This window comes from Callorhinus ursinus, unplaced genomic scaffold, assembly GCF_003265705.2.
Source record: "Callorhinus ursinus isolate GAN/ISIS: 27379988/994484 unplaced genomic scaffold, GSC_fseal_2.0 scaffold95, whole genome shotgun sequence".
NCBI classification, from domain to species: Eukaryota; Metazoa; Chordata; class Mammalia; order Carnivora; family Otariidae; genus Callorhinus; species Callorhinus ursinus.
Window position 1 is genome coordinate 2,129,188 of NW_027397157.1, and position 20,577 is coordinate 2,149,764.

The 20,577-nt window shown below is 37.3% G+C and overlaps 1 protein-coding gene across 2 annotated transcripts in view; it reads right to left on the reverse strand.

The window, feature by feature from the left end:
• FAM199X (family with sequence similarity 199, X-linked) overlaps window positions 1-20,303 on the reverse strand; it is a 29,183-nt gene extending 8,880 nt beyond the window's left edge. Inside the window, exons 1-4 of one of the 2 annotated variants that reach the window (XM_073888785.1) lie at window positions 19,758-20,303; window positions 11,489-11,708; window positions 2,268-2,417; window positions 1,857-2,018 (exon numbers count right to left, since the gene is read on the reverse strand). In XM_073888785.1, coding sequence (XP_073744886.1) covers window positions 1,857-2,018; window positions 2,268-2,417; window positions 11,489-11,708; window positions 19,758-19,954 — 729 coding nt within the window. In that variant the 5' untranslated portion in view covers window positions 19,955-20,303. The remainder of the gene's footprint in view (window positions 1-1,856; window positions 2,019-2,267; window positions 2,418-11,488; window positions 11,709-19,757) is intronic. The other variant, XM_025865132.2, reaches the window with a different exon arrangement.
• Between the last annotated feature and the right edge of the window lie 274 nt (window positions 20,304-20,577).

Sequence of the window (20,577 nt, forward strand, 5' to 3'; positions counted from 1 at the left end):
CCTGAAACTAATATTATACTGTATGTTAACTAACTAGAATTTAAATAAAGACAAAAAAAAAAGGTTGGATTGGATCCTGGGATAAAACAAGACATTAGCTGAAAAAATGGTGTAGCCTGAATACAATCTGTAGATTATTTAATAGTACTGTATCTATGTTAACTTCTTGCTTGATTAGTGTACCAAAAAAATAACTTTAATAGATGCTTAACAAATAGTGAGAATAAAATACAGTAATTATAAAGAAATAAAAATAACATTTATTGAATACAGATTTGTAAACGTGGATTATAATCTAGGTTGATTTCTTTGGCTCTTTCCTGAGTTGTAGGCTCCGTGAAGACAAGGATCATTTCAAAACTGTTTTGTATCCTAATATTTAATAGACAATATTGTTAAATAAATAAATCAAATAAAAAAGTGCTAGAGATGTACATAAGTAGACTATAAGGATGAAAGAAATCTCTAAATGTAGAAACAATACCAAAAAAATTGACAATGTTCAAAATTCTAGAATATATATTATGGAGCTATATATTAAAAACATATAGGGGCGCCTAGGTGACTCAGTCGTTAAGCGTCTGCCTTGAGCTCAGGTCATGATCCCGGGGTCCTGGGATTGAGTCCCACATCAAGCTCCCTGCTCCGGAGGAGGCCTGCTTCTCCCCTTCCCACTCCCCCTGCTGTGTTCCCTCTCTCACTGTCTCTCTCTCTGTGTCAAATAAATAAAATCTTAAAAAAAATTAAAAAAAAAACATATAAAATATAATCAGCAAATGGAAGGCTATGAGCCTCCAGAATTTAAGATTATAGGGAAATAACATTCAGAGGAGCCTGGGTGGCATAGTTGGTTAAGTGTCCAACTCTTGGTTTCAGCTCAGGTCGTGACCTCAGGGTTATGATATCAAGCCCTGAGCTGGGCTCTGCACTGAGCAGGCAGTCTGCTGGTTTCTCTTTCTCCTTCTCCCTCTGCCCCTCCCACGGCTTACTCTCTCTCTCTCTCTCTCTCTCAAATAGTCTTAAAAAAAAAAAAAGAAAATAACACTCAGAGAAATGAACAATAAAACAAATCAGATTAGGCATTTTTTAAAGGTCTTAATATGATTTAAGTAAGTTGCTGATTATATCTAAGATTAGGGTGTTTCCTAAATCTTAGCTAGGGGCCCATGGTACCTGTCTTCAAATGCAAGGCACAATTTCAATACTAATGAAAAACGAGCTGGAATGTAGAAAATTATAGTATGTCTGTTGAGAGAAATAGTGAAATAAAAAAATTTTTTAAAGTGATGATAAAGGCAAAAAAAAAAAACTTAAAAAATGAAAAGAGAACATAAGTATTCATTCAACTATGTACCGAAAAAGAGCAGTAGAGACTATTTAGAAGATACCAGAAATGTGTATTTCAGAATAGCAGAAGGAAAATTACATTTTACCCTAGCCAGGCTCAATCACTCCATAAGACTACTCAAATCCCCCATTCAGATGTTCACTCAAGTATAGATAGTCCTCAATAATCAGTATTTTGATTCTGTCAATTACTCTTTTTTAAGGTGAGTTAGAATAAATAAATTGCATAACCACCCCTTAAGTGGTAAAATTAAGTTGCAAAGCCTACACAACTAAACAGGAGGTTCTAGAACCACATGATCCCAGAAAGGCCCTGCCAGGTGAGATGTACCTAAAACCTTACAACCATGTGCTCTCAAATACTGCCATCATTTTTTCTAATATTACATTTCACAGCAGTGATATGGACCTTAATTATTTGTGTATTTTAAAATATGATTATTCAAGTCTACATACTATAAACTAATGGTTTTCTTCATAGCTGTACAATCTGTATTTTCTTTACATACCTGCTTCAGTTTTTCATCTGTGAGACAGTTAAGTTCAATAATAAACTCACTGTCTGTAGGGGAAATTTGAGCAGAAGGATCAATTATTTTTATAATATCAAGTTGCTCCCGAAGACCCATCTCCGTACTGACTTTACGACTCAGATACTCAATATATTCCACCTATGTGATGAAAAATTATAATAAACAAGATCAGTGCCAAAACCTCTGATATTTTAGTGTGTCATTTATAATGTGTTTCAAATATCAAAAGCACTTAACATGATAGGTGTTCCCTGCAAAACAGTTAAAGCTCCCCCTCAGATTTTACTAAGCAATCCACATTTACCCAGTAGCTTTAAACAGGCAATACATTGAGTTTCACATAGTCCCTACATGTATGCTTTCAATTAAGAACGTCAAGATCCCTACCTGCTCATCGTTTGTCATTGCACTCCAAGGAAGTTCATCTAAATTCCGGTGCTTATTTTTCTTTTTAGGAAGCAGGCAAGGTGAACTGGGAATACTGGGTATGACATCAGAAAGTACATCACTCCCACTGGCAATGTCACTGCCTGGTAACTTTATAAAAATAAGAAGGGGGTGGGAAAAGCAAAATTTTTCAAAAATACATTTTAAATACAACATTTTTCATATTGACTAAAAATTACTTTTTAATGACAAATACAGAATGAGAAGACATTAATTCTGATTCACTATTTTAGACAAAGCAGCAACATCAACATATTCTTTGTATACAGTCACTCAATGAGATACTTTCCAAAAGCTGAAAATCATAATCAAGACTTGTTAATAAAATGCTAACTTAAGAGTCAATCATCATTAGCGTTTTTAATTCACAGTGTGAATGTAGGCTAGGGCTCACACAGCATGATGAATAAGGAACACTGGTCTCCATCTCAGGAGACAGGACTGATCTGCCATTACCTGGCTCTTTGCCTAACATTATGCTGGACATACTGTCAATATAAGACAAATAAGCCATGGTCCTTGTGCTCAAGTCAGTATTAACAAGGCAATTAAAATAATTTAAAATATGCTGTTAATATAGAGCAAAACACTTTAAAAATCAGAAGCATTATAAAAGAAAAATTAGAAAAATGCTGAGACAATGTGTAGACAAAGGAGAAAAGCAAGCAAGCCTAATACACAGAAAATCACTTTAAAGTGAGATGTACACCAAAAAATAATGTGCTATAATTTTATACTGCCTAATAAAAATAGAATGGATCTCATTTTTTAACAGCTATCTTGAGTCATACGTGATGCAAAGAACAGTACATATCTAATACATATAATTTGAGGACTCTGGACATAAGCATATGCCCATGAAACCATCACCACAATCAGGGTAATAAATATATCACCTCCAAAAGTCAGAATGGTTTTGATTTTAAATAAATGTGTTTAGGGACACCTGGCTGGCTCAGTTGGAAGAACATGCAACATTTGATCTTGGAGTCATGAGTATGAGTCCCACATTAGGTATAGAGAGATACTTAAATCAACTTTTAAAAATAAACAAACAAATAAATTTAAGTCATTCACCAGAAAGATAATTTCTTCTACAAGGAGTACGTAATTTTCAAAGATAATGCTTTCATTTTTACAAGGTACAAAATACCACCTTTTTGTTGTTGTTGTCCTTTGCAATTGCATCTGAACTCTGGAAGATTACTAGGCTTTTGAGGTTACCAAAAGAGAAAAGCTACTTTTGCCACAAAGATTATTGCAATCACACACATCTGGCCTCCTACTATACCTGAGCATTCTAATAGGTACAGGGGATTCAAAGGATTTTAAGTCATGGTGCTTATACAAAAACTTTATACTCTACTGGGGAAGATAGTAACACAAACATACAATTATACAAAATAGCAAATGACAAATGCTAGGTTTGAAATGACAGGTCATCAATAGAAATATCTAGCAGTGAGTTAAAGCTGCAGGATTAAAGCTTAGGAAAGCTACAAGGGGACAGGCAATGGGGAGTCAGCTGCACAGAAGAGATAAACGAAGATACAAAAATGGGGTTGATCACCATGCAAGGTGACCATGATGCTTAGAATGAAATTGTCTAAGTTAGCTACTCCTGTTAAAAACCACATTTTCATTTTAACAGTCACTGATGAGTCCAAGTACATAAATGACTACCAACAATTTGTATGACTTCCGTTAAAATCTCATTAACTAACACTGCTTGAATTGTTCATTCACCCTTAGCTTTGATGTTACCTAGTCAGTGTCATGAAAGAATAATTGCTGAATGCATAGATGAAGGCCACCTTTCAGTCTTTAATGTCAAAAAAAAATGTTTTGCTATTTTCCCTTTGAAAGACTTCAAATACAACACTACTACATTAAAGATCTCCCTGGGGTTCCTAAAACAAAATGAAACAGTCCTTATCAGATGAAAGGCCTCCCCTACTTCAAGCTCCTTTGATATATTAGGTAAAGGAACTATCAAAATATGTATACTCTCAAAATTTAAGAACAATTTCCATTTAAATCTTTAGTGAACATCCGCTAGGTAACAGACTATATGTTAAGCACTTAAATTTGTGCCTTTGGTTCTATTTATGTGTTTGCTGGGGGTGGGGGGTGGGATAAAGAAGGCAACTAGTGGTTCTTCAGCTATTTTTTTTTTCAGGGAGAAGTAAAAAGATGCCAGAGTTTAAATCCCAGTTCTGCTGCTCACTAGCCATGTGATCTTGTAGAGGTTAGTTTGCTTCTTTGAGCCCCAGAGTAATGGTTAATGCCATCCATCTCAAAGGACTGTTGAGAAATTTACATGAGGTGATAGGCCTGGCACAAGGCAACACTCAATAAACAGATATGTCTTCCTTTTTCCATCTCTTTCCATGGTTTTGTACCCTTATAAAAGGTAGCATAAGCCATCAGAGAATTCCACATGTTGCTAAAGTGGGTGAAGTTTCACAAGGTACTCTCAGAATCACAGAATGGGGAAAAGGAGAAGGCATTCAAGTAAGAACACCTTGGTAAAACCACAGATTTAAAAAAAAAATAGGATGAGGATAAGGAGACTAATATAATTAAAACAGAAAATTGGGGCACCTGGGTGGCTCAGTTGGTTAAGCGTCTGCCTTCAGCTCAGGTCATGATCCCAGGGTCCTGGGATTGAGCCCTGCGTCCAGGCTCCCTGCTCAGCGGGGAGTCTGCTTTTCCCTCTGCCCCTCACCCCGCTCTCATGCTCTCTCTCACTCTCTCTCAAATAAACCAAATCTTAAAAAAAATAGAAAATCAGTGTTATGGAATTGAAAACTCAATGGATGAACAAGCTGTTATATGATATGCAGAAGTAGGCCAGTAACATTTTCTAAGTAGAAGTAACTTGATGAAACTAGTCTTGAGGGAAGATGAGTTAAAAAGCAGTACAGGGACAAAACAGAGTGAGGAAAGACTAGAATCAGACAGGAAGTTCTTATTTGATCTAGACTTGGACTAAGATAAAAATGCAAAGAAAAATGGGAATAAATAGGGAGAATTTCAAAAGAAAAACAATTCACAAGGCTGTTTTTAAGATTTTATTTTTAAGTCATCTCTACACACAACATGGTGCTCAAACTCACAACTCTGGGATCAAGAGTCACATGTTCCTCTGACTGAGACAGCCAGATGTTTGATAACTGAATGGATGATAGATGACCATTTGTTGAAACCAGAAGAAAACTGGCCACATTTCACAGTCATACAACCCATCCAGGGTAATGCACTTAAAAGACCTCAATTTTTTATAGCAAGAGACCGGAGGCAATATTATAGATCTTCTAGTCCAACACCCTCATTTTACAAATAAGGAAAAATGATGTCTAGGGAGGGTCATATGGCTAGTGCCAGTATCCAAACTGGGACACAAGTCTGGTGCTTTCAGCTATGCTGGGCTGTCTTGCCTTGCAGGTAGTTTGGAATGAGAGAAGAAGGCAATTTAGAATATGGTAAGTTTGTAGTGATAATGAAAGCAGCAAGTGCAAATGTCCTTCAAAATGACAATAGTCATTTTTCACTACACTGTAAGACATGTCACAAAGCGGAGTCTATTTTTTTCCCGTGGAAACACTGTAATTGGAAGCTACATTACTGATCAAGGACTTGGCATCAGATAATAGGTACATTAAATAATAAGGTCATCCAAGTGGAAATGTCAAGTAGTCAATTGGAGATATAGGATTAGAGTTGCAGATGTACATCAGAATTAACTGTATGAGCTCCTGTATATTTATTAGATGAGCAATTTTCCATTTTATATCTCAAGCTAAAAATGCTTAATAATTCTTATTCCATATTTTTCATGGACAAAAATATTTAGTATATTTCTATTATAATCAGTAACTGTGACAAGTAGGGAGAATTAAATCAAACCTCTGCCATATTTTCTGCAGTATGCAGCAAAATTTCATGAGTAAGCTCATTTCTGTAACAAATGATGTGTAATTTCAAACTGCACCTTTAGGTTTCAAGTGTGACAGCTGAATTACTCACTCTTTAAATTTTCTATGGTTCCCTGCTCAACAGTAATTTCTCAAGCTCTAACACTAATCAAATATAGCTTTAATAATAAAAGGACTGCAAGCAAAGAAGACTATCAGAAAAGCAAAATGCTTTGATGCTAGTTCACTGTAAGGTTAAAACCTTGCCTTATCAAGTAGTATTTCTCTTCCCAGAGAATCTATGAACCCTTTATATTTACTTTAGTAGTAACTGAAACATGTTAAAAAGATTTCAACAAATGTAGTTTTTAATCACAACAGAGGTAACAGGAATTTTTAAGTTATAGTTAATGATTTTAACCTATATTAATCCCAACACATAATTTTTAATTATCTTCTTGGATAATTTACTGCTCATCATTGCAAGGTCCCACAAAGACAAGAGAGCATTTTAAACCTTTCAGAATATATAAATAGCAAACATCCATGGTAACAGAATACCCACACTCCACTTTCAGAAGTGGGGAAACACATTACTAAGGCAGGCCTCATTTTTGTTCCAATGTCCTAGTCAGTCATGTACATTTTTAGTGAGTAGTTAGGGATAGTTTTCCACTCTACTCATGAAATGAGTGAAGTCAGCAATTAAAATTAAAAAATGCCTGCCACTTTGCAACATTATGGATAAAAACTCTAAATCAAATAATCAGAAAAAATAATTCTCAGAATTATCAGAACTCCATCCGATTATACTTTATTAAGAATCCTTATAGTAGTCTGATTTTAAACACAAAGCGTACACTGAAGAAATGAAGCACAGGGGGCGCCTGGGTGGCTCAGCCGTTAAGCGTCTGCCTTCGGCTCAGATCATGATTCCAGGGTCCTGGGATCAAGGCCCGCATTGGGCTCCCTGCTCCACGGGAGGCCTGTTCTCCCTCTCCCACTCCCCCTGCTTGTGCTCTCTCTCACTATGTCTCTATCTGTCAAATAAATAAAATCTTTAAAAAAAAAATGAAGCACAGAATAAAAAGGTACCCACACAAAGATGTTTACTGCTGTGTTACCAATAGTAGAAAAAATTTTGAAACAAATGTAAAAGGAATGGTCTCACAAGTTCTGGCACCAGGAATATTATAGTCCCAGGAATAGTACCAGGAATATGATATAGTCATTAAAAGAGTCATTATGAAGATCATGAAAAAGTTTATACCTTAAATGGGAAACTGTATTACAGTATGTTATCAAGAAGAGAAGGGAATACTTCCTAACCCATTCTATGAGGCCAAAGCAATACAAAGATATCACAAGAAAACTACAGACCAATATCCCTTATGAATGCAGATGCAAAAATTCTCAGCAAAATGAAATCCAGCAGCTTATTAAAACAAATATATACCATGACCAATTCAGATTTATTCCAGGAATGCAAGGGTGGATCAACATACAAAAATCAATGTAGTACATCATACTAATAGAATAAAGGGAAAAAACTGCATGATCATCTCAATAAAGGCAGAAAAAGTATTTTCACAAAATCTAAATAGTTCTTTCAGATAAAAACACCGAACAAACAAGGAATAGAAGGGAAATTCCTTAATATGATAAAGGGCATTTATGAAAAACCTACAGCTACCATTATGCTCAATGGTGAAAGACTGAAAGCTTCTCTCTTAAGATCAGAAAAGACAAGGATGCCCATTTTTGCAACTTCTATTCAACACTGGACTGGCGATCTAGCTAGGGCAATTAAGCAAGGAAAAAAAGAGCTACCCAGACTAGAAAGGAAGAAGAAAACCTATCTCTATTCACGGATGACAAGATTTTAAACATAGAAACTCTAAAGAATCCACACAGAAAAAATAATCATTTAAGCTAACAATTGAGTTCAGCAAAGTGGTAGGATACCAAATCAATATATAAAAATCTAGTTTTATTTCTATACCCTAGCAACGAACAATGCAAAAATGAAATTAAGAAAACAATTACATTTTCACCAGCATCAAAGGAATAAAATATGTAGGAATAAATTGAACCAAGGAAGTACAAGGCTTGGACACTAAAAATAACAGATTCAATGCAATCCCTACCAAAATTCCAACTGCCCTTTTTGCAGAAATGGAAACCTGATCCTAAAACTCATGTGGAATTGCAGAAGGGATCCCCAATAGCCATAACAATCTTAATAAAGAACAAAAGAGAACCTCATGCTTCCTGATTTCAAACTTTACTACAAAGCTAGAGCAATTAAAACAGTGTGGTACTGGCATAAGGATAGCCATATATATTAATGGGATAGAATTGACAGTCCAGAACTAAACCTACATATCTATGACCAATTCATTTCCACAAGGGTACCAAGACCATTCAATAAGCAAAGAATATAGTTTTTTCAACAAACGGTCTTGGTACAACTGAATATTTACATGCAAAATAATGAATCTGTACCCCTTATACATTTGTTATTTGTATCCCATATACAAAAAGGAACTCAAAATGGATAAAAAAAAAAGACTAGATGTAAAAACTTAAACTGTAAAACTCTAAGAAGGAAACAGGTGAAAATCTGCATGACCTTGGATTAAGCAATGGTTTTTTAAAATATGACATAATAAGCACAGTATTCAAAGAAAAAAATAAATTGAACTTTACTAAAATTAAAACCTTTTGTGTGTCAAAGGACAGTATCAAATAAAAAGACAACCCACAGGAAGGGAAAGATCTTTTGTAAATCATGTATAAGGGTCTAGTAGCCACAACATATAAAGAACTCTTACAACGCAATAAAAGACAATACAATTTAAAAATGGGCAAAGGATTTGAACAGACCTTTTTTCCAAAAAATACCAATCAATGAAAAGCAAGCATATGAAAAGATGCTCAACATCATTAGTCATCAGGGAAATGCAAATTAAAACCAAAATGAAATACCCCTTTACACACAGTAGGATGGTTATAATCAAAAAGACAGACAATACCAAGGTTTGGCAAGGATATGGAGAAATTAGAAGTTTCATATATTGCTGGTGGAAATGTAAAATGGTACAGCCACTTTGGAAAACATTTTGGTAGTTCCTCAAAAAGTTAAACATAAAGTTATCACATGACCCAGCAATTACACTCCTAAGTGTGTGTCCAAGAGAATTACAAATATACATCCATAGTATGTCAACTATACTTCAATAATAAAAAAGATACATCCATATAAAAACTTTTATCTGAATGTTCAAGGCAGTATATTCGTAACAGCCCCAAACTGGAAACCACCCATCAGCAGATGAATGGATAAACAAAATGTGATGTGTCCATATCTATTCAGGAATGAAAAGGAATTGGTGTGGACTGAATGTGTGCACCCTCCCTTCACCACCAGCACCAAATCCTTATCTTGAAGCCCTAATCCTCAATTAGGAGGATCTGGGGGTAGGGCTTTGGGTGATAATTACATTTACATGAGAGTAGAGCCCCCATGATGGGATTGGTAATCATAATTATAAGGGGATGAAGAGACCACAGCTCTCTCTCCCTTCTCCATGTGAAGATAAAGCAAAAGGCAGCCATAAGCAAACCACAAAGAGGATCCTCACCAGAACCCGCCCACAATGGCATTCTGACCTTGGACTTTCAGCCTCCAGAACTGTGAGAAATAAATGTTTGTTGTTTAAGCCACCCAGTCTATGGTATTTGTTATAGCAGTTTGAGCTAAGACAGAAATGAAGTACTGTCACACACTATAACATGGATGAACCTTGAAAACATGCCAAGTAAAAGCAGCAAGACACAAAGGCCACATATTATATGAGTACATTTATAAGAAATGTCCAGGAAGGCACATCCATAGAGAAAGTAGATTGGTGGATGCCAGGTGATGGGGGCAGGGGGGAATTGGGAGTATCTGCTAACAGGTATGTATTTCTTTTTAAAGTGATGGAAATGTCCGAGTTAGATAGTTGTGATGGCTGTACAACACTGTGAATGTATTAAAAATCACTGAATTATACACTTTAAAATTATTAACATGGCAATTTTATCTCAATTTTTTAAAAGCTGAAAATACTTTATAATTTTTATGCAAATCATATTTACAACTGTACATAAAACCGAAACATCTGAAATAATATAAAAAGAGGGGTTTTAGATTATCTTTTCCTCTTTAAAAACTCTTAAGTGTCACATTTTTATAACAAAAAAAACTGAAACTAATCTAAATATCCATTATTAGGGAATAGATTAAATAAATTATGATACAGCTATAGAAAAGAATGAGATATTAGTTGAAAAAAAGCAAAGGGCCAAACCGTGGCTGAAGTATGATCCCATTTGTGTGTTTTTAACACTGTGCAAACATACTTGTATCTGCATAAGCTCTTACAATGGTAACCACAGCAGAGTGGGATTTGGAGAATTATTTTTAAGTTCATGCTGGTCTGTTTTCATATTTTAATAAGAAAATGTTTGAAATAAAATAATATTTGATTCCTCTTTTGGAATATAAATTCAAAGATTTGATGGCTTTCAAACATAGCGGGCATTCAAGTATCTCTTGAATATAACATTTGGTTTATGCAAGGAAAGCTTCCTCAAATGTCACTGTCTTTTACAATCAGAAAATGGATGTTGCAATAACATGATTTACATTTTCTGATAGACTGCACTCATTATATGGCAGAATTCCCAAACAGTTTGCCACAAAGCCATTTTACATGGTATATATGCTATACACACACACACACACACTGTAGGGCAAAAAAACTCTACATATTAAGAGATTACAAAATGAGAAATTGTTATATTTCTGACAACAGAACCAAAAATTATGTTTTTATGATAACAGTGGTTTGTGATCTTAGATATATAAAACATAACCCTGATGCAAGGATATTGTGTCTGTAAGGATACAAAGGCTATTTACTATAATGTAGAAAGAATACATTTGCTTGGATTCATGCATAGAAAGTACTGATAATATATAATAATGAGAATATTATACAAGTATTAAATTACACGAAAATCCACAAAAAGGTATCTGTAGCATCAGAAGCCTAAATGGTATGTCAGCAAAAATAAAGGATACATATTCCATCTAATTCTTAATGTTGTCAGAGATGAAAATATCAAAATAGAAATTCATTATTCTATTTATGGAGTAATGATGGTAATATAAGGGAAAAAAAAAAACAAACCTACCTGCCATTCAAACTCACTATCTGACCAATCCCAGTATGTGCTAATAGAAGAAGAGACATCACTGCAGACACTCCCCTCAGGGAATAAATCAAAAGAAGTGAAGTCTTGGTCATCTAACAGTGAATAGCAATCATCTTGATCTCCAACAGAAACTGATGAAAATAGCTCCTCACTGCATTCTGAGCTGGCAACACTTGTTCCACAAGAAGTTAAGTTCCACCTTAAAAACAAAACACAAAAGAAATCACAACAGGAACTTCAGAAGCCACACAATTTTAAGATATTCATAGGAGACAAATTCAAGACACTTATGAAGAATGTAAATATATTTTCAGGTATGACAATGATATTGTGATTATTTTCAAAAGAGCCCTTATCTTTTAAACATGTATACTAAAACATTTATGAATGAAATATATTTGGGATTTTTCACAAAATAGTAAGGGTTTGAGGAATGAGTAGTGCTATAAAACACATTGCCATATGTGAATAATTGTTGAAGCTGGCTGATGGATATATGACGCTCATTACACTATTCCCTTTACTCTTGTATTTGTCTGAAATTTTTTATAATAAAATATTTTAAAATAAAATTGTATCTAGGGCTGCCTGGGTGGCTCAGTCAGTTAAGCATCTGCCTTCGGTTCAGGTCATGATCCCAGGGTTTACGTATTTTGATAAATAATTATAAATAGAAAGGTTTATCTCAGTATTATTTGTAATACCAAAAAAATGGAAACAGCCTAAGTATTATTGAAGGAATAAAGTCAAATAGATCACGAGACTTTTTAATTTATAATTTATAATTAATTTAATTTGATTAATAAAAGACTAAAAAACAAAAACAAAACACATAATCTTTCAAGATAGATTACTTGAAAGGAAAGTACTAAGTCAAAGAATATGAACACTTCTCAAGGTCATATCATACTTAGTCAAATGCCTTTCTGAAAGGCTGTACCAATTTACACTCCCCAAAGCAGTATATAAAAATTGCTCATTTCACCACAACCTTAACAGCACTGGAATTTTTTTTAAGATTTTATTTATTTATTTGACAGAGAGAGAGAGACAGCTAGAGAGGGAACACAAGCAGGGGGAGTGTGAGAGGGAGAAGCAGGCTTCCCGCTGAGCAGGCAGCCCGATGAAGGGCTCCATCCCAGGACCCTGGGACCATGACCTGAGCCAAAGGCAGACCCTTAACGACTGAGCCACCCAGGTGCCCCTGGAATTTTCATTTTTAAAGTTTGACCTATCTGATAGGGGGAAAAAAACAACATTTTTTTTTAAAGATTTTATTTATTTGTCAGAGAGAGAGAGAGAGAAAGAGCACAAGCAGGGGGAGTGGCAGGCAGAGGGAGAAGCAGGCTCCCCACTGAGCAAGGAGCCCGATGCAGAACTTGATCCCAGGACCCTGGATCATAACCTGAGCTGAAGGCAGACGCTTAATTGAGCCACCCGGTGTCCCGAAAAAAAATTTTTTATATCAATTTTTATTTCTTCAAATACTGCCAAGATCAAATTTTAAAATATTAATTAGCTATTTTGCTCTAGTGTTTTTCTATGTTAATGTTTTCCTTACTGATTCTATGAGTTCTTGATGCATTAAAAATATTAACATTTTGCCTGTGGTATTTGTTGCAGGGTAACTTTTTTCTTGAAATCTACAAATCTATTTTCTTTTGTAAATTTCCACTAGCTTCATACTGTTAACAAGATAATCTTCATTGCTTAAGCAGTAGCCTAGGGAATTAATCCTTAAGATAATGATTTCGTATATCCGATACTAATAAGATACTGAAATAATGACTTCCTGAAGAAAAGCCTGTTACTTACCTATTATTAGGTTGTTTCTCATCATTCATTAAACCCATTTTTTTCTTGAACCATGTTTTTCACTTTTTAACTCCCCCCTTATTTTGTATTATTAATCTTAATTTCAAAGTTCTTGATTTACAAAATTTGGGCAATCTGACAATTTTATGGCACTTTTTCCTTTGAGCTAAATGTAAAATACTTTAAAGGATCAAAACACACACAGACACACACTCTCTAAACTATTATGGTTCAGTAACCATCAATACAGATGTCAACAAGCTTTTATAAATAGGTAAAAATCTAAAATTCATCTAACATCTTAGAATACCTTGTAATATTACCTAGTTTCATCACATGCTTACTAGACAGGCAGTATCCTCATTTTTTAAAAAATCAACAAACCTAGTAGAATTAACCAAATTGTTCAGGATGTACAATAAGACAATATAAAAGCTAAAAAATGGCAATCACTCTCCTAGACCTAGTAAACCATTATCTATGCCGTATTCTGGGCAAATTGTTTTTTTCTTTTGTGTCTTCAAATTGCATGTGAGCTTTTTCAATCTTTATTCATTCATCCACTCAACAAACAGTATCTTCTACAGGCCAAGTACTGTGTTATCTGGTAGGAAAAGTTGTTAGGTAATTTTTTTTAATGAGAACTTTTTTCTGAGCTTGCAAAAATTCAGTAGAAATGTATTTCCCTCCATGACTAGTAATGACTTTCCTTTTCAAAAAACTATGCTAGATTTAATAACCTAATGGTTAGATCACTGACAAGACAGGAATTTGCTTGGTTTTGTACTCTTAATGTAGGGCAAAATCAGTATGTTTCTCAGTTTTCTAGGTCCATGACTTTATAACAGATTTAACAGGATTCTGGGTATTCTTAGAAGCTTTTGCTCTTTTTTTTTTTTTTTTAATTAACAGTGGTAAAAAATACTGGGTTCATACTTGAAACCAATCATTTACAAAATAGAAAAATAATATTTTTACTACTAGAGATTTAAAAAAATTCTATTATCTTCTAATTTCCAAATATTATTATTACTTTAAGGCAATCTGAACAAAAACAAAGTAGGTAGTACTTTTATTCATTGCTGGTGAGAGTGTTAAATTAGCATAATCTTCCTGAAAAGCAATTTGCTACTGTATATATATCAAGAGCTTCAAAAAAGTTCATTCCTTTGGACTCAGTAATCGCCCTTTCAGGAATCTATCACTTCCCCAAATAGAAATTGGGAAAAAATGTATGTCCAAAATATATCATTTGTAATAGCCATCAAAGGGAAAAGAAATGCCCCCCAAAATGGGGAATAATTAAATAATATATCTAAATAATGGTGTTTTTTAATCATTAAAAATTATATTTTCAGGGGGCACCTGCGTGGCTCAGTCGGTTGAGCGCCTGACTCTTGATTTCGGCTCAGGCCATGATCTCAGGGTTGTGAGATGGAGGATGCCCCCCACCCTGTGGGGCTCTGTGCACTGACTCCTTGTGGAGTCAGCTTGAGATTCTCTCTCTCCCCTGCCTCTCCCCTCAACTCGCGCATTCTCTCACATTCTCTCTCAAATAAATAAAATCTTTTAAAAAAATTATATTTTCAGGGGCGCCTGGTTGGCTCAGTCAGTTAAGCGACTGCCTTTGGCTCAGGTCATGATCCCAGCGTCCTGGGATCAAGCCCCACTTGAGTCTCCCTGCTCGTCAGGGAGCCTGCTTCTCCCCCCACCCCCCCGCCCTGCCCCAGCTCGTGCTCTCTCTCACTTGCTATCTCTCTCTCAAATAAATAAAATCTTAAAAAATAAAAAAACTAAAAATTATATTTTCAGACTATTTTTTGGAAAAGAAAAACACTCACAATGTAAGTGTAAAAACCTGGTCACCAATTATATACCCTGATTTTTAAAAATTACATATGAACATAAAAAGAACATTGAAAGTAACAACATCAAAATGCTGACAGCTGTCATCTTTACTGAAAGGGAGCATGAGTGATCTTTACAATTACAGTTTTGTATATGCCAATTTCTAAAGTAAGCTTTTGTAATAAAAATTTAAGTGTGATTCTTTTAGACTGTTCTGTTGGTTTCAAATGTGTAATGAACGACCACTGTGTACATGTGCTCAGCACTGAACTACTCAAATCTACAAAGCCCTGACATCTTATTCCAGTAGGAGAAAGCTACCTAACACTAAGATCCTAGCTATAACCATAAAATTATTCACAAAGGAGACTTTCTACCTTAAAAGAAAAATGTTGAAAAGAATCCTAATGAAATGGAGTTTAATGCAATAACTAGGCTTGCTGCCCAAATTTTAATTAAAAAAAAGTAAAGCCAAGAACATTTATCTGCAAAGCTTATCTGCCAAAACCCGCATATAGCCACCCCTTCACCTCTGCTACAATTTTGGAGCACAGTAGGCCATCAAGATCCCAAGTTAGAGAAGATGACACAATCCCCCCACTCTACTCAAATTCCCAACTCTCCTCCTAGCGATCTCAACTGTCTTGGTATCATTATCCATCCCTCTTACCCTCTCTATAGTCTTGGAAGTAAAAAACATTCCATGTCATTTCTAAGAATAAATATTCCATTCATGTTCTGAGTTCATCCCAGCCATCTCCTATCATCCCACACTCTCTCATATTTTCAATTTCTCCCTTTCCTGTGGGCTACTTCTAAGGAGCTAAAAATATCTGTTCTTGGAAAAGAAAAACTAAACAAGGCAAACAAACAACAACAACAACGAAACCTTCACCTTTTTTTTTCAATTACCACATCTCTTCTCCTTCCTTTCCCTGCTAAATTTATTGAAAAGTTTCTTCTTCTCTCAACCCTTGTAACCCACAGTTCTACTCCTAACATGTTATTGTTCTACTGTTCTTTCCATTCTGAATGCTCCCAAATCCACATTAGGCTGGAAAGCTCTCCCAAGCCTGATCCCCGTTCTTAATTTGTCTGAACAAGCCCCCAAACCAAATTCTTCCTGCCTCTATAATCTGTTATTTCATGGACCATGGTTCTCCCACCTGTAACTCACAGCTCTGCTGCAACTGTTAATTCTATATTGAGATAGGAAAACTGTGGGTAGTACAAAAGGTATATAGTAGTCTCGGGGTTCTTCTACTTAACAATGATTGAAATAGGGTTCTAAAATCACATAACCGAGTAACTGCTTTATACAATAGTTCATTTCCTATCCTGCCAATAGGGTGAACAAAAGTGAGACACTGTCCTCTCACATACTTTTCACAATTGTTCAATGTCAAAGTACTGATGTACTACTAAAAGATGAAGAGAATAACACATCCAGTAGTTCGTATTAATCTCCTTCATCTCACAATTTAATTACAGAACTTACCAATATCATTATAATTATTTCAATTTGGTAAATGACTTCCCTTTTTGATAATGGTGGAGGCTGCCATGGACAAATGCTAAAAGAAAACCCACAATTACATCAGAAACATCCTGTGCCAAAACCAAAGAAAAATGTCTTAAACACCACATATATTCCATATTAACATTTAAATTAAAAAATAATTGGGGCACCTGGGTGGCTCAGTCGGTTAAGTGTCCAACTCTTAGTTTTGGCTCAGGTCATGATCTCAGGTTGAGATTAAGCCCCGCATCCGGTTCAGCACAGAGTCTGCTTGAGATTCTCTCTCTTCTTTCTCATTCTGCCCCTGCCCCCTCTCGCACATGTGCACTCTTTCTCATATAAATACATCTTTAAAAATATAATTAAGTTTCTTAGTTTATTGAAATTTGTTTTATTCTACCAAACTTCCAGACAAACCCAACTCTGTCATAAAATCCTAAAAGATACTCCTAGGAATGTGTGAATTCTTAGGAAAGTGGTTGTGTTCATGTAATTTTCCACTGAACCTAGGGTAGTGATATGCCAACCTCAGTCACAGGTGATTCTAATATGAACACTATAAACATTCAAACTTAGGGATCATAAATTAATAGTGCCCTGAATCCCCTGGTTAAGGAAGATTACAAATACAGCCCAGAGTCCAGTAAATGAGCAGGCACAAAACTGCCATCATCATAAGGCTCTTATCAATGGCATTAAATAATCTCAATAGTTTTATCAGGTAACAAGGAAGATGCAAAATAAAGGTAAACCAAGTATCTACCAACTGACAAGCATTTTATTTCCAGTAAAATGTGTTTTATAATGACTAAACCCAAAGCAGAACATCAATACTCAACTATGGAGATCTGTCTTTGAATTGCTGCTTGAACTGGTGATGTGAAGAAAAGATGTGACACGTGCAAATCCAAAATAAAAGAATTATGTAAACTAAACTTTGCCTACATACATGACTTAGCTGTTTGCTTCTCCCTGAAAAGGACTGACTGGCAGTATATGGTCCTCTCAAATGCCATCTTGAGGAAGGGCAGGAAGGAAGAACATTCCAGAATGAGAAAAGATTTAAAAAGCAAGGTAGCCTAGGGCAGAAACATCATCTGATGTAAATATCGCTGCTTCTGTTTGCCCTAATCTCTGTTGAAAAGGGTACAAATCAAAATACATTAGACATCCTAGTGCCATTCCAAGCCTTTGGAAAAGTACGGTAAGAGATGGAGGTTTTTAAAAAGCAGGCAAAATGTTTGACTTGGGAAAACTGGGGCTGAACAGGAACCTCCTCTATCTTAACTGCCCCATTCTGGAAAACAACCTTGGCCTTACCTCGGTCTCTAAGAAAAGGAATAGAAAAACACAAGAGAAAAATGGAAACGAGAAAAAGGAATAGAACAAGCTGTAAGAAATGTATTCTCCTTGCTTCACTCTTCATCATCCTACCAATTTTGGCAATGCTTACCCTTAGCCTTTTTCCCCACTCCCTTGCCCTCATCATCAGAGCAGGTTAATTCCGAAATCATTTCACTTTCCTGTTTATAGGACTTGCTCCAATGCTGCAAAACTTACATACCAAATATGTGCAAAAGTATTCTTTCATATTGTTTTCCAATGCAAACAATCCTAAGCACACTTGATTTCATAAATACATTACACTCATGTTAAAATCACATCATGGGTTAAGTAAGCTTCTGTGAGTCAGTCTAAGAAACTATAACAACCATTTATAACATCTGAGCCATTAGTTCTGTTCCAAGTTTCATCACTGACTCCAAAGAAGTAATCTTGGCTTTGCCTAACTCAGTTTTATGACCTTGAACTTAGTCTTTCCTCTCTAGGCCTCAGTTTCCTCATTTTTGCAGTGAAGATTTGGAAAAGTAACAAATTTACTACCACTTCCTTTTCAAATGTGTTATGCTGATCTTCTATTTAACTACAACACCTTGTTTCCAGACTCTTAACTTTCTTTTAGGGAAGAATGGTGTTTTATACACTCCTTGTACCTGGCAGAAGCTCAGTAAATCTGTAGACTGATTTAAGAGGTGGGGGAGGGCATGCAAAAGACATTCAAGTGTGGAAGGACTTATTCATGCTCATATTGTGGACCAGAAATCAGAACTAAACTCCTTAATTCAATGCCAAGATTTTCCATAGTTGAATCCATCTCCTCACTTGTTCTCCACACACCCTCCCAGGCCTTGGTATGTATCTCTCAAATATGCACCTCTATTATAGGTTGGGGCTATGTGTACAACATCTTCACATCCCCCATAATACTCAAATGCTTGCATGAGAGAATTCTCCAGAACACTCTAGCTTCCAATAAAATCGGTTAGGAGGTGCACCCTCTGAGTAAATTTGTATAAGCAAGCCCATCCTAAGCTTAGCTCCATCCCTCCACTGGGGGAGCAAACCAAGGGATAAGCTACATGAAAGAACCTTCCAGATCTAAGCTTATACATTTTGGCAGGGCCTAAAGCGGTAAAGCAAAGAGTTCATAAGGAGGGGGGCGGGAAGGACCGTCTGGTTTCCTAGAGCTTCACCAAGAAAAAATTGGGGTGGGAGTGGAAATGGGGCTGTGAGGCAGATTAAAAATCGGGAAATGGAAGATTCTAGCTTTAAAAAGTGCCATCTTTCAAAAGAACCAGAGATTGGTTTTGAGTCATCCGAAATCTACTCTAGAACGTATGGAAAATGGAAGGGGTTAAACTTTTCAGGTGAACGGAAACAGGGATGCATCTTAAAATTGAGGATGCGAATTTGAGATTCTCCGGGCACAGATGAAGCAGGAGGGGAAAGGCAGGCATCGCTCTGGTCAGAAGATGAATGGGGAAAAGGGAGCAAGTAAAATGCCGACCGAAAGGAAAATCGGAGGGAAGGGGTAAAAATAGGGAGGGGGACAGGGAAGGAACAGGGAAGGAGCAGGGAAGGAGCACTGGTCGGAGGAAGGTGGGGGAGGGGACGAATGGAAGCGCAGACCCGAGGCGGAGTGCCAGGTTCGGGAGCGACCCAGCGTTCTCCCGTTTGAGGCAGGGGTGTGGACAGTTCGCCCCTGCCCTAAGGGGCGGTTCATACCTGTTGGTGTGGAAGCGGTGGAGTGGATCCGTGCGATGACAAGAGGAAAGCTGGCAGCCGAAATCGCTGATGTCCAGGCAGCCTGGCTCCTCGCTCGGGCAGGTGCCCACCCCGCGAGGGGGTCCCAGAAGCGGGAAGGGCTCCTCGGGGGTTAGAAACTTCTCGTACGAAGTGGTGGCCGACGTCTCGTCGGACATGGCTGGAGACGGCCTGGCTTTGGGCTCCCTCTCTGGCCCCGGGCTGCTCCCGCGCCTGCCCCTTCCCCCACTCTAACCTGTCCGCGGCCGCCGCCACCGCCGAGGCCGGGTGTGCCCACCGCAGCTCACTAGCAGGCTGAGCGCCGTGGCCAGATGCCGCCGGGCCAATGCCGGCCGCGCTAAGGGGCTGCTAGAGGGCACAGCAGCGGACTGGCCACCCGGTCAGCGCCTCAGTGGCCTCGGCAACCGTCTCCGTCGCCGCCGCTGCCCGGCCCAGCCCAGTCAGCGCAGCGCAGCGCAGCGCAGCGCAGCGCGGGCGCCGCCGCCGCCGCCGCCGCCCGGCCCGCCCACCGCGCTTGTCACTCGCTACTGCTGCAATCCGCCGGCGCCCTCCGGGAGGAGAAAGGCGTTTGAGAAGCCGCTCCCTGTGCCCCCTGCTGGAGCGGAGGAGGAATTGAACCTCCGCCCGCCCGCCCTCCACGCGTCGAATCTGGGCTTCCTGGCGCTGGAACGGCCCTGCGCTTCAGGCCAACCACCTCTGTTTTTTCACCCACGGCTGATTAATAAGCAGCAAGCGGCAGCCCTGAGAGAAGGGACTTGGCCAAGGTCACACTGCGAGTGCG